The 13,644-nt window shown below is 51.0% G+C and overlaps 1 protein-coding gene across 17 annotated transcripts in view; it reads left to right on the forward strand.

The window, feature by feature from the left end:
* The first annotated feature begins 11,404 nt into the window (after window positions 1-11,404).
* MSI2 (musashi RNA binding protein 2) overlaps window positions 11,405-13,644 on the forward strand; it is a 397,399-nt gene continuing 395,159 nt past the window's right edge. For 16 of the 17 annotated variants that reach the window (XM_051824830.2, XM_051824832.2, XM_051824831.2 and 13 more), the window contains exons 1-4: window positions 11,405-11,656; window positions 11,945-11,985; window positions 12,308-12,389; window positions 13,146-13,230. In XM_051824830.2, the coding sequence (XP_051680790.1) occupies window positions 11,595-11,656; window positions 11,945-11,985; window positions 12,308-12,389; window positions 13,146-13,230 (270 nt within the window). In that variant the 5' untranslated portion in view covers window positions 11,405-11,594. The remainder of the gene's footprint in view (window positions 11,657-11,944; window positions 11,986-12,307; window positions 12,390-13,145; window positions 13,231-13,644) is intronic. The other variant, XM_051824843.2, reaches the window with a different exon arrangement.

The following is a 13,644-nucleotide window of genomic DNA, read 5'->3' on the forward strand; positions in this document are numbered from 1 at the left end:
CTGCCTGGGGCCACAGGCGCTCTCCTGAGGCAGGGCTAACTCAGAATCCCAGCAAATCAGTTCAGGTTATTGACAGGAAAGGGCGATTCTCCATGTGGGGTCTCCACAGTGCTGCTTGGGCTTCCTCCAGGCATGGCAGCTAGCTTCCCTTTCCTCCACATTCTACCCATCAGAAGCCACTTACATGGCCCACACTCCGCTGTTTGGAGTGTTCAAGAACTTGTGGACGTATTTTAAAACCATCCGATCCGATCCCCTGTGTAGAGCTGGGGCAGTTGAGACAGAGGGTGGCAGTGTGCGACCAGGAAGTCACTTTCCTTCCCCTCTGCTCTGTCGTCCACTTACAACGCACAACAGAGAACCACACCCTGAATCACTGCACACAAACCCAAACTCTCTCTCTCCCACATGTCCCCCATCTTCTATAAGCACCGGGAGGCCTGGCGCGGGGTGAAATGGACATTAGCCAGGAAGGTAGGCATTAGCCTTCCTCGCACCCATCTCCAGCATCTTGAGCGAGAAGCCCTTTCCACAGGCATCATGAAAAAGCTCCAGGAGTCTAGTGGACTGTCACACCGACAGGAGGAACCGCTGCCCCAGGGTCTCCTGGTTCCATTCAGAATAAAGTCTTCCTTTGTGCCAGAGAACATCGTGGGTTCTTGGCCCTCGCTACAATTATCCGGGGGATGTACAGAACAGGTGATGCCTGGGGCTCTCCCCTGGCAAACTAAAAGACATTCTGGGGTGTAGCCCAGGTCTCAGTATGTTTAAGTTCAACCCCGGCTGCACCTGAGACTCACTCAGGGAGCCTTCTCAAAGCCTGCTGCACCCGCCTGTCCCCCAAACCAGTTAAACCCAAGTCTCCTGGCTGGAACCAGGTACCAGTGTTTTTAAAAATGACCCAGATGATTATAACGTATAGCCAAATTGACCTGTTTTTACTTCATTTGAGATCATTCCAATGCTAACTCACCCATAAAGGATTATTTGAAAGAAAAGTTAAAATTTAGATGCCTTAATATTTTAAGAAAAAATGTACTTGAGATGGAAAATATTAAAATTTTGAAATGAGAGATATTAAAAATTAAATGGAAGTGAATTCTATTTCTGGCAAGACAGAGTGACTTGAAAGTTCTCCCACTATAAACCAGCTATAAATACTGGTCAAGGGGTCGGTGCTGTAGCACAGCGGGTTAAGCCACTGTCTGCAGTGCTGGCATTCCATATGGGCGCCAGTTCGAGTCCCGGTTGCTGCACTTTCCACCCAGCTCCCTGCTATTGCACCTGGGAAAGCAGTGGAAGATGGTCCAACTCCTTGGGACCCTGCACCCACGTGGGAGACCTGGAAGAAGCTCCTGGCTCCTGGCTTTGACTTGGCATAGCCCTAGCCTTTGGGGCCACTAGGGAGTGAAACAGCGGATAGAAGATCTCTCTCTCTCTTTCTATGTTTCTCTTCTCTCTGTCTCTGTAACTCTGAATTTCAAATAAATAAATAAATCCTTAAAGAGAAATACTGGTCAAAACGCAGTACACACCCATTGAACTGGGCTTATAGCACAGGAAGGAAAGACTACCCCAAGGTCAGAAGGAAGAGGGAGATGACAGCATGGGTCGCAAGTGAGAGGAGGTGGAGCTGGCCTTGGAAGCATGAGGTCTGAGCTTCAAACCAGGAAGGCCACGAGGCTCAGGCCCATTAAGAGTGGGGAGGTGAAACTGAGAAGCCCCAGTGAAGCTGAAACCCTCAAAAGGCTGACTCACTTTTTTAGTCATTTTTTTAAAAGATCTATTTTATTCATTCGAAAGGCAGAATTACAGAGAGAGGCAGGGACACAGAGAGAGAAAGAGAGATCCTTCCTCCACTGTTTCACTCCCCAAATGGCAGCGACGCCCAGAGCTGAGCTGATCCGAAGCCAGGAGCCAGGTGCTTCTCCTGGTCTCCCATGGGGTGCAGGGCCCGAGCACTTGGGCCATCCTCCACTGCCTTCCCAGGCCACAGCAGAGAGCTGGATCGGAAGAGGAGTAGCCAGGACTGGAACCAGTGCGCATATGGGATGCGGGTGCTGCAGGCTGGGGCTTTAACCCGCTGTGCCACAGCGCCAGCCCAGGCTGACTCATCAGAGCAGTAACCTCCCCCGTGGCACAGGAACATAAGATGTGCCTGTCTTGGCATGGGTTGAGGGTGGGGAGTCCAAGGCCCACAACCCTGCCATTGATGTGAGTCGGGAATAAAATGTATGTGCCACATTCTTGTCTAGGAACTCCAAAGCTGAGAATTAATAAGAAAATACCAACCCAATGTCAGAGTATCTAGGATTCAGATATGATCTCTACAAGCAAGATGTGGTAGACACAAGATTCTCAAAAACTTCAAATGACAGAACTACCAGATGCACGATAAAATGAGTTAAGTTTAACATTTGAAACCATGAGAAAATAACACTATATTAAATGGTATCTATTTGAAATAGAACTAAACAGAATCTCTAGAAATGACATATAGGAGTATAGACATTGAAATGAAAAGTTCACTGGTGGGTTAAATAGCAGACTAGACACAGCTAAAGAAATAACTGCAGATGGATCTGAGCAAACTACCCAGGAAGTAACACACAGAGACGAAGCCAAAGGATGTCTGAAAGATGTGGGGCTGGCACTGTGGCAGGGCGGGTTAAGCCGCCGCCTGTATCACCGGCATCCCACAGGGGCACTGGTTCAAGTTCCAGTTGCTCCACTTCTAATCCAGCTCCCTACTAATGCACCTGGGAAAGCAGTGGAAGATGGCTGAAGTGCTTGGAACCCTGCACCCATGTGGGAGACATGGATGAAGCTCCTGGGTCTGGGCTTTGGTCTGGCCCAGCTCCAGCTGTTGTGGCCATTTGGGGAGTGGAGGGAAGATCTCTCTCTCTCTCTCTCTCTCTCTCTCTCTGTCTCTCCCTTTGTGTAACTCTGCCTTTCAAATAAAATAAATAAATCTTTAAAAAAATAAATAAAAAGAAAGATGCAGAGTGTGTTTGGTAGGAAGAGGAGGTGCGTCACACATCTCAACAGTAGCAGAAGGCAAGAGCGGGAGGGAGCTTTATTTGAAAGTTCACCAAGTGATGAGAAACACGAATATCAAGATTATGGATGTTCCTTTGAATTCTGAATTAGCTAAACAAAAAGAAATTCACACTTAAACATAGCGTAGTAAAAATTCAGGAAATCAAAGGAGAAAATTTTAAAACCCAAGAGAAAAGACCGATTTCCTATAAAGTAATAATGATCAGATTTGAGAGCAAACATCTCAACAGTTGAGAGATAAGAAAACATGGTTTGTGTTTTATTTTATTTTTTTGACAGGCAGAGTGGACAGTGAGAGAGAGAGAGACAGAGAGAAAGGTCTTCCTTTGCTGTTGGTTCACCCTCTAATGGCCGCTGAGGCCGGTGCACTGCTGGCGGCGCACCGCACTGATCCGAAGCCAGGAGCCAGGTACTTCTCCTGGTCTCCCATGGGGTGCAGGGCCCAAGCACTTGGGCCATCCTCCACTGCCCTCCCAGCCACAGCAGAGAGCTGGCCTGGAAGAGGGGCAACCGGGACAGAATCTGGCGCCCCGACCGGGACTAGAACCCGGTGTGCCGGTGCCGCAGGCGGAGGATTAGCCTATTGAGCCTTGGCGCCTGCCACATGGTTTGTTTTTAAAAAGTGCCAGTGTAAACTAATAGTCACTCTAGGGTAGTATGCCCACAGGAACCATCATCCGAGCTGAGAGTGAAATATGATGTTTCTATGTGAATGCAGAGAACACGCCGCCCAGAACCTCCCTGAAAGAACTACTACCAAGTGAGTTTCAGGGGAAAGGGTGTATGTCACAAGGGAGCCAATTCACAAACAGAGGCAAATACAAGCAGTAAGTTATTGTCCATAAAATAACGATTAAAATTAGGGGTCTGTTGAGGCAGTGTTTGGTCTGGCGGTTAAGACACTAGTTTCCCACAGGGGAGTGCTTGGCTTCATGCCTGCTTCCCGTTCCCGATTCCAGCTTCCTGTTAATGTGTACCTTGGGGGGCAGCAAGTAGTGGCTGAAGCAGCTGGGTCCCTGCCACCCACGCAAGAGACCCAGTTTGAGTACCAAGCTCTGGCCAAGTGTGGGCTGCTGCAGGCGGTGGGGGAGTGAAGCAGTGGGTTGGGAACTCTTCTGTCTCTCTATTTCCATGCTTCTCAAGTTAAAACAGTCTTTTTAAATAAAAAAATTAAAGAAAATAGTTTTTTTTTTTTAAATCAGGGGTATACAAATGAGGTGGATCTCAAAGAGCAAGCAGCTATAACACATAAAATGGGAGGAAGTTGCATCATTCGTTGTTTATTGTGTAGTCATACAGGATTTGACCTATTTAGATCAATTATCCATGTTAGAAACTGCAATCACTGAAAGAGTGGAAACAGAAGTTAGAACTCCTAAAATAGTCAAAGAGGAAAAGGGAACAAAGAATTCTTGATCAATCAAAAGAAGAAAGGAAATAAAATCATAAAGCAGAGTGAGAGACATTAAATGAGACTCAAAACATAAATTCCAGAATTTCAGAAATCAATAGAGCGATAGGCTCTCTTACACATTGCTGGTAGGAGTACACACTGGAATCCCACTTGGGGAGACAGCTTACCATTACCTTTTAAAGTTTCACATTACATACTTTATGGCCCAACAATCCCTCCAAAGAGAAAGTCTGACCCACGGATTATTCCCAACAGCAAAAAGCTGGAACAACCCAAAGGTCCACCAAGAGGAGAATGGACAGGCTAAACTGTGAGAGAGAGTCACACCATGGAACATTAGACAGTTATGAAAAAGAACGACCTTCATTACTAACATTGATTCTTAGCCATTTCATGTTGTATACAATAGTAAGTCTCAGAAATTTTTCATGAGGCTTTAAAACAAGTAAAAAACAACAGTATATTATTTTAGTCATTGACATGTGTGATACAACTTTTTTAAAAACAAAAGAATAATGAACAGAAAATTCAGGGGCTGGCTACTTCAGTTGGGGGAAGAGAAGGGCAAGAGCCCATAGGTGAGCTGTTAAGTCACAGTTTTTGTTTTAGTTCTCTGTTTGAAGAGTAAGTTAAAGGTGTTCATCATATCAACAAACAAAATAAAACAGGGCCACCAGTATACCTGATGATGACAGAAAGCTACGCCAGAAATTGTGATCAACATACTTTGTGCCCCTAAGATCTATTTTAAAAATCAGCAAACACAATAAATGTAAATGGACTAAAACTATTAGATAACAGAATAAATGGACAAGAGTCAGCTATATGTAGCTTATAAGATACTTCTTTCCTGAAATGTGAGTGTGTACAAAAGTTAAAGGATGGGAAAAGAGGACCAGGCAAGGGATAACAAAACACAGTTATACCTGCCACACACATAGTAGCCTTTTTTTTTTTTTTTTTTTTTTTTTGGACAGGCAGAGTTAGACAGTGAGAGAGAGAAAGGTCTTCCTTCCATTGGTTCACCCCCAAATGGCTGCTACAGCTGGCGCGCTGCACTGATCCGAAGCCAGGAGCCAGGTGCTTCCTCCTGGTCTCCCATGGGGGTGCAGGGCCCAAGCACTTGGGCCATCTTCCACTGTACTCCCGGGCTACAGCAGAGAGCTGGACTGGAAAAGGAGCAACTGGGACAGAATCCGGTGCCCCGACCAGGACTAGAACCCAGGGTGCTGGCGCCGCAGGCAGAGGATTAGCCAAGTGAGCCACGGCACTGGCCCACACAGTAGCCTTTGAAGCAACAACTACTAGGGGTAATGATCACCTGTACCAATATTAAAGGAAAAATTCACTGAGAAAACAACAAACCACAGCTTGTATGTCCAATAACATATCCTCAAAACTCAAAGCAAAAAGTAAGGAAATAAAAATAAGTTTAAAAAATGCACAATTATAATAGGAAATCTTAAAAATAAAGAGCAAAGTTTGATTTACAGGAGAAACCAACAAAACCAGTCATATAGAAATTTTAATATCCCTCTATAAGTGTCCCCCTATCACTGAACAAGCACATACAATATTAGTAAGGAAACAGAAAATCTGGATAATATAGTTACTAGGCTTACCTAACTGACCCATAGAGACTTCTACACTTAACAATTAAGGCAGACGTGTTCTTTTCAAAATCAAATGAGGAACTTATAAAAATTGACCACACACCAAAGCAAGTTTCAGGAGCAGGTGTTTAGCCTAGTGCTTAGGGTGTCTGTAACTCCACATCAGAGTGCCTGGGTTTCATTCATGACTCCAGCTCCTGCCAGTGCAGACTGGGAAGCAGTGGTGATGGCTCAAATAATTGCATTTCTGTCACCCATGTGGGAGACTTAGATTGCATTTCCAGCCCCTCAGATTTGCTCTGGCCAAGCCAAGGTTGTTCCAGGCATTTGGAAAGTGTACATGTGGATGGGAACTCTCTCATTCTCTCTCTGCCTCTCAAAAAGGCGGGGCGGGGGGGGGGGGCGGCGGCAGCGCTGTAGCATAGTAAGTAAAGCTGCGAACTGCAGTGCCAGCATCCTACATGGGCAGAAGTTCAAGTCCTGGCTGCTCCACTTTTGATCCAGCTCCCTGCTAATGGCCTGGGAAAGCAGTGGAGGATGGATCAAGCAGTGGCGAGCTGGCAAGCCCTCCAGGCATCTAAGTGGGGCGGGTGGAGATGGGCCGACCGTTTCAGAAGCTACTGATGGGCCCTAGGTGGGATGTCTGGGATGCAGGAGCAAGAAGGATGGACTGGAAGGATATTTACAGGATGAAATACACAAACCCTTCCTGCTACCCCGGAAGAAGCTCCTGGCTGCTGGCTTTGGATCAGTTAAGCTCTGGCTATTGCAGCCATTTGGGGAGTGAACCAGAGGATGGAATCTCTCTCTCTCTCTCTCTCTCTCTCTCCATAGCTCTACCTTTCAAATAAATAAATCTTTTCTTTTTAAAAGGACAGATCTCTGGTACAACTGAACCAGATAAGGTAAGATACATATAAAATACTATTTGGAATGAAAAAAAACCTTGACATTATGGATAGATCCAAGCAGAGAGCAAACATAACTCAAAACCATGAGCAGTGTTCTGCCAATACATTTGAAAACCTAGATGGTATGGACAATTTCCTTGAAGAATAAAATATAAAAATGGATCAAAGAAGAAAACAGAAAATATGAGGTTTCTAACCATTAAGAAAATGGAATCAGAGGTGAAAAAAATCAACCAATGAAATATCAATCCTAGACTTTGACCAGCCATTTGACCAGGAAGTTCCGTTAAATAGTAAGGAAACACAGAATTCCAATCTTATACACACTGTTCCAGAAAATGGAAAGAGAAGGAACATTGACCAGTTCACCTTATGAGGCCAGTATGAGGAGGCACAGGCAATACGACTGGGGAAAAGTGCAGCCAGTTTGACTTACGAACAGATACAAGGGGATGGGTAATAAAGCAAGTGATCCCACAGGGGTAGGTACACAGACGGCATTCTGGCAGGTTCATGGTGTACGTACGACTGTTTGAGAAGCTACTGCTGGGCCCTAGGTGGGATGTCTGGGATGCAGGAGCAAGAAGGATGGATTGGAAGGATATTTAGAGGATGAAATCCACAAACCCTCAAGATGGAGCCAAGGAGAGGGTTCAGTGCTGTTGTCTGCAGGGAGCCTAGGTCTACGCACACTGATAGATGGGATTTTAAAAGAGGCTTAGTGGCCAGCACTGTGGTGTAGCAGGTAAAGCCTCCCCCTGCAGTGCCAGCATCCCATATGGGCTGCTGGTTTGAGTCTCAGCTTCTCCATTTCCAATCCAGCTCCCTGCTAATGTGCCTGGGAAAGCAGAGGAAGATGGCCCAGGTCTTTAGGGCCCTGCACTCACGTGGGAAGAATCTCCTGGCTCCTGACTTTGGTCTGGCCCAGTCCTGGCCATTGCGGCCATTTGGAAAGTGAATTGGTGGCTGGAAGATTGATCTCTCTCTCTCTCTAACCCTGACTTTCAGATAAATAAAATAGATCTTAAAAAAATAAATGAATAAAATAGGCTGACTCAGGGGAGAAGAGCATGGGTGTAGTTTTGGACATGCTGAGTTTGAAGTTCCTTCAGTTAGGCTACGTGGAAAGGCTGGGTAAGAAACTGAGCACGGCCCAGAGCTCTTGGGGAAGGTTAGAGCTGCAGATTCTATTTCAGTATGGCATCTGCAGTGGGCGCTATTGAAATCCATCTTACAGGGTCACCCAGGGAGGCAGTGTGGCTGCAGAAGAAAGAAGAGTTGAAGATAAACACCAGGATTGAAAGGAAAGGCAGAGGAGGAGTCAGGATAGAGAGAGAAGGGAAGGGAGCAGGAACAGTCTTGGCATCTGGACACCTAGGCAAGACGGGTTTCCAGAAGTGAGTGTCCAACGATGTCATGAGTTGTTGGCACCTGTTTTTAAAAATATTTATTTATTTGAAATGCAGAGTTAGAGAGAGGCAGAGACAGAGAGAGAAAAAGAGAGAGAGAGTCTTCCATCTGCTGGTTCACTCCTCAAGTGGCCACAATGGCTGGAGTTGAGCTCATCCGAAGCCAGGAGCCAGGAGCCTCTTCTGGATCTCCCATGCAGGTGCAGGGGCCCAAGGACTTGGACCATCTTCTACTGCTTTCCCAGGCCATAGCAGAGAGCTGGATGGTAAGTAGAGCAGCTGGGACCCAAACCAGCACCCATACGGGATGCCTGCACTGCAGGTGCCGGCCCCTAGGAGGTGTTGACACTTTTTAAGGGAAACAGAGCAACACTGTGCCGTTGGGATTCCTCCTGACTCAGGGGCTGCATTAAGAGAGCAAGCTGGAGAAGACATACATCATCACCATCATCATCTATTACTAATAAAGCAGTGCAGAGGGGCAGCATGGGTGGCAACGAACCGCTCGGCATCTTGATTTGGTGGTTACACGGATCCGCATTTGTCAGAACTCACAGGGTTACAGGGAGAGCAAATGTACTGTGTATAAGCTAAACAAGCAAACGCAGCCGGGCCCTGGAGACTTAAGAGCGCTTCCGTTTTCACCAACAATTTTGTCACTGCACTAAGCGCTTGTCCTTCTTGGGGTTCTAATTCAGTTCAGGATTGTTAGCTTGCAAAGGTCTACACCCCTGGAAACAGCACACCACCTGCGCCCTGGGCTGGGAAGCACAGAAGAGACACAGAGGCAGCAGAGACACAGGGCATGGAACCGATGTTCAGAGCCCCTCCTAGGAGCTGACTAGTGGGTGCGGGGAGGATAGCCTGTCACTTTGGTCCCTCCTGTGTAAAATAAGGGAAGTGATTAGGAAAGGCCTTCCCAGCCTGGGATGGTCTAAGGTTCTATTGTGAAAATCCAAAAACATGATTCAATTAGCTCTGTCGTCGGTATTTTGCTATTGAGAATAAATGATCATAATAAACCATCATCTGGCTTTTTCACACATGAGACCCCAGATGATCTGGCAAACACCTTGGAGTGGCGGGAAAACACTCAGGTTTCTAGTTTAAAGCCTTGTAGTGCCTTCCAAAAATCCTAAGTAGTAATGATTGATAACAAACATGACCCATATAGGTTTATAGTGAAAAAGGGACTTTGATAACATTTGTTCATTTCAGCCTTTCACTCCTATTTCATCAATCATGTCAGGGAGGAATTATTCCAATTTAGGGGACAAGGAGAATGAGAGACTGGTCACCTAAGGCTTTGGGTGGTGTTGAGATTTTCCAAATATTCCACTTTCCCAAGACCCACGGTGGATCTGTTGCAGTTTGGTGTCGAGTGCTTTGCATTGTCTCCTAATCCAATGAAAATTAATGGAAAAGTGTTAATTGAGTATCAATTCATGCTTAACATTAATCTGAGCATCTGATGAACCACAACTTTATGTTGCTCCTCATGCCATATTAACTCAGTTTATTGTAATAACCTAAAATAATAAGGAAAATTACATCCGTATTGTTTTAAATACCCCATAAATTGGATCCAGCCTGAATTTGGCCAGTTTGGCATCTGCTGAAATACACAACGCCTTCGGGAAGCTACAGACAGGGTCCTTTTGGAGTTTTCCGGGCGAGGGGACTGGCACCAGCATTTATGTAGCGCCTTCTGTGTGCCGGGACCTGTGTTGTACCACACTGCTCCCAAGGTGGCAGGCGACTCTGAAGCTGCTACCGCAGCTGGCGCCCCAGGTCGCGGAAAGCGGGGTGGTGGTGGTCTTGGGTTACTGCAGCCCCATGCATTTTACCATCTCAGCACAGAAAAGCTGGGTAATTTGAGAATTACAAACTACACAGCGGACGGGTCGGAGAGAGGAGTTTCCTGAAAAAAAAAAAAAAAAAAAAAAAAACCCAACCCCCTCAAACCCCAAAACTTTCCCTGCCATCCTAGAGACGCTCCCAAACTCCTCCTCACTAAAGACAAACTCGCCGGCAGCAAGCCCCGGCCGCCCGACCTCGACCCCCAGGAACCTGTTTTACTGTATTTTTAAAACGCCGTCCGACCCCGGCGGAAGCCCTTTCCCCCCGCACTTTCCAGCCGCTGGAACCGCGTCAGTTTCTCAAAGTTCGAGAATAACCTTTCCCGGGCACGGCTTCGTACCTCTGCCGGGGAAGGGCGGGGAGCCGCGCAGGACGAGCCGGTGGGAAGCGACAGCCGGAGAGAACTTCCAGCGCGCAGGGCCACTAAAGCGGGCGGCCGCGGTGTGTGCCGGAGGGTCTCCGCCCTCCCGAAGCCCGCGACCCTGGGGGGCGTCGGGGCCGCCCGGGGTAGCGCTGGGGTGGGGGGTTGCTCCCGACGTCCTTGACCTAAATTTCCGCGCGGCGGCTGCACACAGCAGGGCGGGCGGCCGGAGCCATCCCCGGATCCCGGCGGCAGGGGCGGCGGCGGCGGCGGCGGCGGCGGCGGCCGGAGCCGGCGAACTTGAATGGAGAGGCCGAAGTCGGGCGGCGGGGGCGGGGGGCGTCCTCGCCCCGGCCCGGGTGCGGGTGTGCGGAGCCGCGGCCCGCGGCGCGGCGCCTCCCCCTCCTCCGATCCACCCGCCCCCCGCAGCCCATGTGATCCGGGGAACGGGTAGGGGGCGCCCCTCCTCGCCCCGCGCCCAGCCGGCCCGGAGGCGGGGTCCCCCTTCGCGCCGCGGGGCTCGCGCGCGCCGCCCCCGTGGGTCCGGCCGCGGGGGGCCGGGCGTGCGCGCGCGGGCAGGCGGGGGCCGCTCCGGGTGCGTGACGTCACCGGCATTGGTTACACGACGTTCTAGAACTCCGCCCCACGTGCGCGGGGAGGAGGGGGAGGCGGAGGAGGAGATGGGGGTGGGGAGGAGGAGGGGGAGAGGTGGGGATGGGCCGGGGGGGGCGGGGACGGGGGGTGTGCGAGGCGGCGGGGCTGAGCTAAGCCGAGCCCACGTGTGACGGCTCTCGCCGCTGCCCCGGCTCCGCCGCTCGCAGAGCGATTCGGAGGAGCCCGGGCGGGGGGGAGGAGGAGGAGGGGGAGGAGGGAGCGGAGATCTCGGGGCTCGGAGCCGGCCGCCGCTCCGCTCCGATCGCTGTGGGGCTCGGCTTTTCGGGGGTGGGGGGGCGGGGGGGCTCCGCTATGGAGGCAAATGGGAGCCAAGGCACCTCGGGCAGCGCCAACGACTCCCAGCACGACCCCGGGTAAGTTTCCAGCCGCTGCCCACCGCGCCGCCGCGGGCTCGCTCTCCTTGCAGCGGCGGGGACGGCGGTGCGCGGCGCCCGGCATCGCCCGCGGCCCCCGGCCCCCCGCGCCCCCGCCGGGGCAGCCGCACACCTTTGGGTCGCGTTTCGCCGCCACCTTCTCCCCCACCCCACCTCCCGGCTCGCGCTCGCCGCTCCCCCCCGCTTTCCTTTTAGCTTTTGTAAGTTACACGTCAAAATGGCCGATCTGACATCGGCGCTCACTTCTGTTATGTTTTCTCCCTCTAGTAAAATGTTTATCGGCGGACTGAGCTGGCAGACCTCACCAGGTAAGGGAGGAAGGGGGGGCGCCCGGGTCCCCCCCTTCTTGGCTTCTTTATTGCTCTTTGTTATCCCGGTGTAGGAGCCCCCTCCCCGCCATTGGCTCCCCACTTCTCCTGTGCAAGGTTATTTTTTTAAATAGCAAATCCTTTCCGAGCCCTCTACGCGACCTCTGTGGCCGAATTCTCCCCGAGTGTGCACAAAATGCGAAAACAAAACAGAATAACCAGAGAAAACTACTTTTGGTTTTTGTCCTTGATCAACATTTGCATTGCTTTTTTTCCCACACCTTCTCCCCCCCCCCCCATCTCTCTCTTTCTCTCTCTACAGATAGCCTTAGAGACTATTTTAGCAAATTTGGAGAAATTAGAGAATGTATGGTCATGAGAGATCCCACTACGAAACGCTCCAGGTAAACCATTCCCTGCTGGATTTTGCCTTTATTTTAGAACAAAGTTTGAGCTTTATTTCTGGAGGTGACTCGGGAAGTAGCTAAGCGGATCTAGCGTGGGGCTCCGGCGCGGGGTGCCGTCTCGGCGTCGCCCCCGCGCCCCTGGAGCCCCCGGGGGTTATTGTGAATTGGGGCCGAACTCCGGAGACGGGGCTCGGGGCTGTGCGCTCTCAGTCATTCTCCCGTCGCTGCTTTTTCTCCTGGTTAATGTGACATTCAGCGTCATTCACTTTCCCCATAGTTTTTTTTTTTTTTTTAAACAAAAAAAAAAAAAAAAAGCAAAACCCCATGTATGCTTCCTGCACACTCCTTGCTCCCCGAACTCCTAAGCCCCCTTGCTAGAAAGGTGAGTGAGTCTCTGCCGAGTGCCGGGCTTTCTTCGGAATAAAACAAAGCGTGAGGAGAGCGGAGGGGAGGAGGAGGAGGAGGAGGAGGAGGAGAGGAAACTGAGGCGGCTCCGGAGGGGAGGCACCGGCCGTTCCCAAGTTGCCGCCGGGGCCCTGCCCCCGTCCCGCTTCCCCCGTTAACCTTGGCTTCCTCGCGTGCGGGGCGCGGGCTGAGGGCCGCGGGCGGGAGGGTGGGGGAGGGGCCCGGCGCGGCCGCCGGGGCAACTTTTGCTCGGCGTTGGGCGTTCGGTCGCCCGCCGCCGCGTCGCTTTCCACGGTGTCACGTTGTCTCGTTTGTCTCCTCTCTCTCCCTCTCTTTGTCTCCTTTCAGAGGCTTCGGCTTCGTCACGTTCGCGGACCCAGCCAGCGTAGATAAAGTGCTAGGTCAGCCCCACCACGAGTTAGATTCCAAGACGGTAGGTGGCTTTCCGTTGTTGTCCTACGCCCCTCTCCGCGAGCGAGCTGGCCGCTGACAGCCCTGTTTAAAGGGACAGCGCCCGCTGTGGCTGCTGCGTGGCGAGAGCCGAGTACTTTTTCCACAGGGCTTGGCGACTTGGCTCCAAAGTTTGCCGCGGCGGCCCGGGCTTGGGGTTCTGGTGTCCGGCGGGCCGGGTCCCGCCGCGGCCTCACGTGCCGCCGCCGGGCCGAGGCCGGGGCCCAGGCCCCAGGAGCTTGGCCGGGGAGCCCGTGCAACTTTTCTTTGTCAGCCGAGCCAATGGCCTCGCGGCAGGCACGGGCTGCGCTGCGCTCGGGGGGCCGGGGCGGCGGGCAGGGGAGAGGGCGCTCGAGAGAGGTCCGGGCAACAGGTCCCTGTGGGGGGGTGGGGGGCT

Source organism: Oryctolagus cuniculus, chromosome 17 (assembly GCF_964237555.1).
Source record: "Oryctolagus cuniculus chromosome 17, mOryCun1.1, whole genome shotgun sequence".
Classification (NCBI taxonomy): Eukaryota; Metazoa; Chordata; class Mammalia; order Lagomorpha; family Leporidae; genus Oryctolagus; species Oryctolagus cuniculus.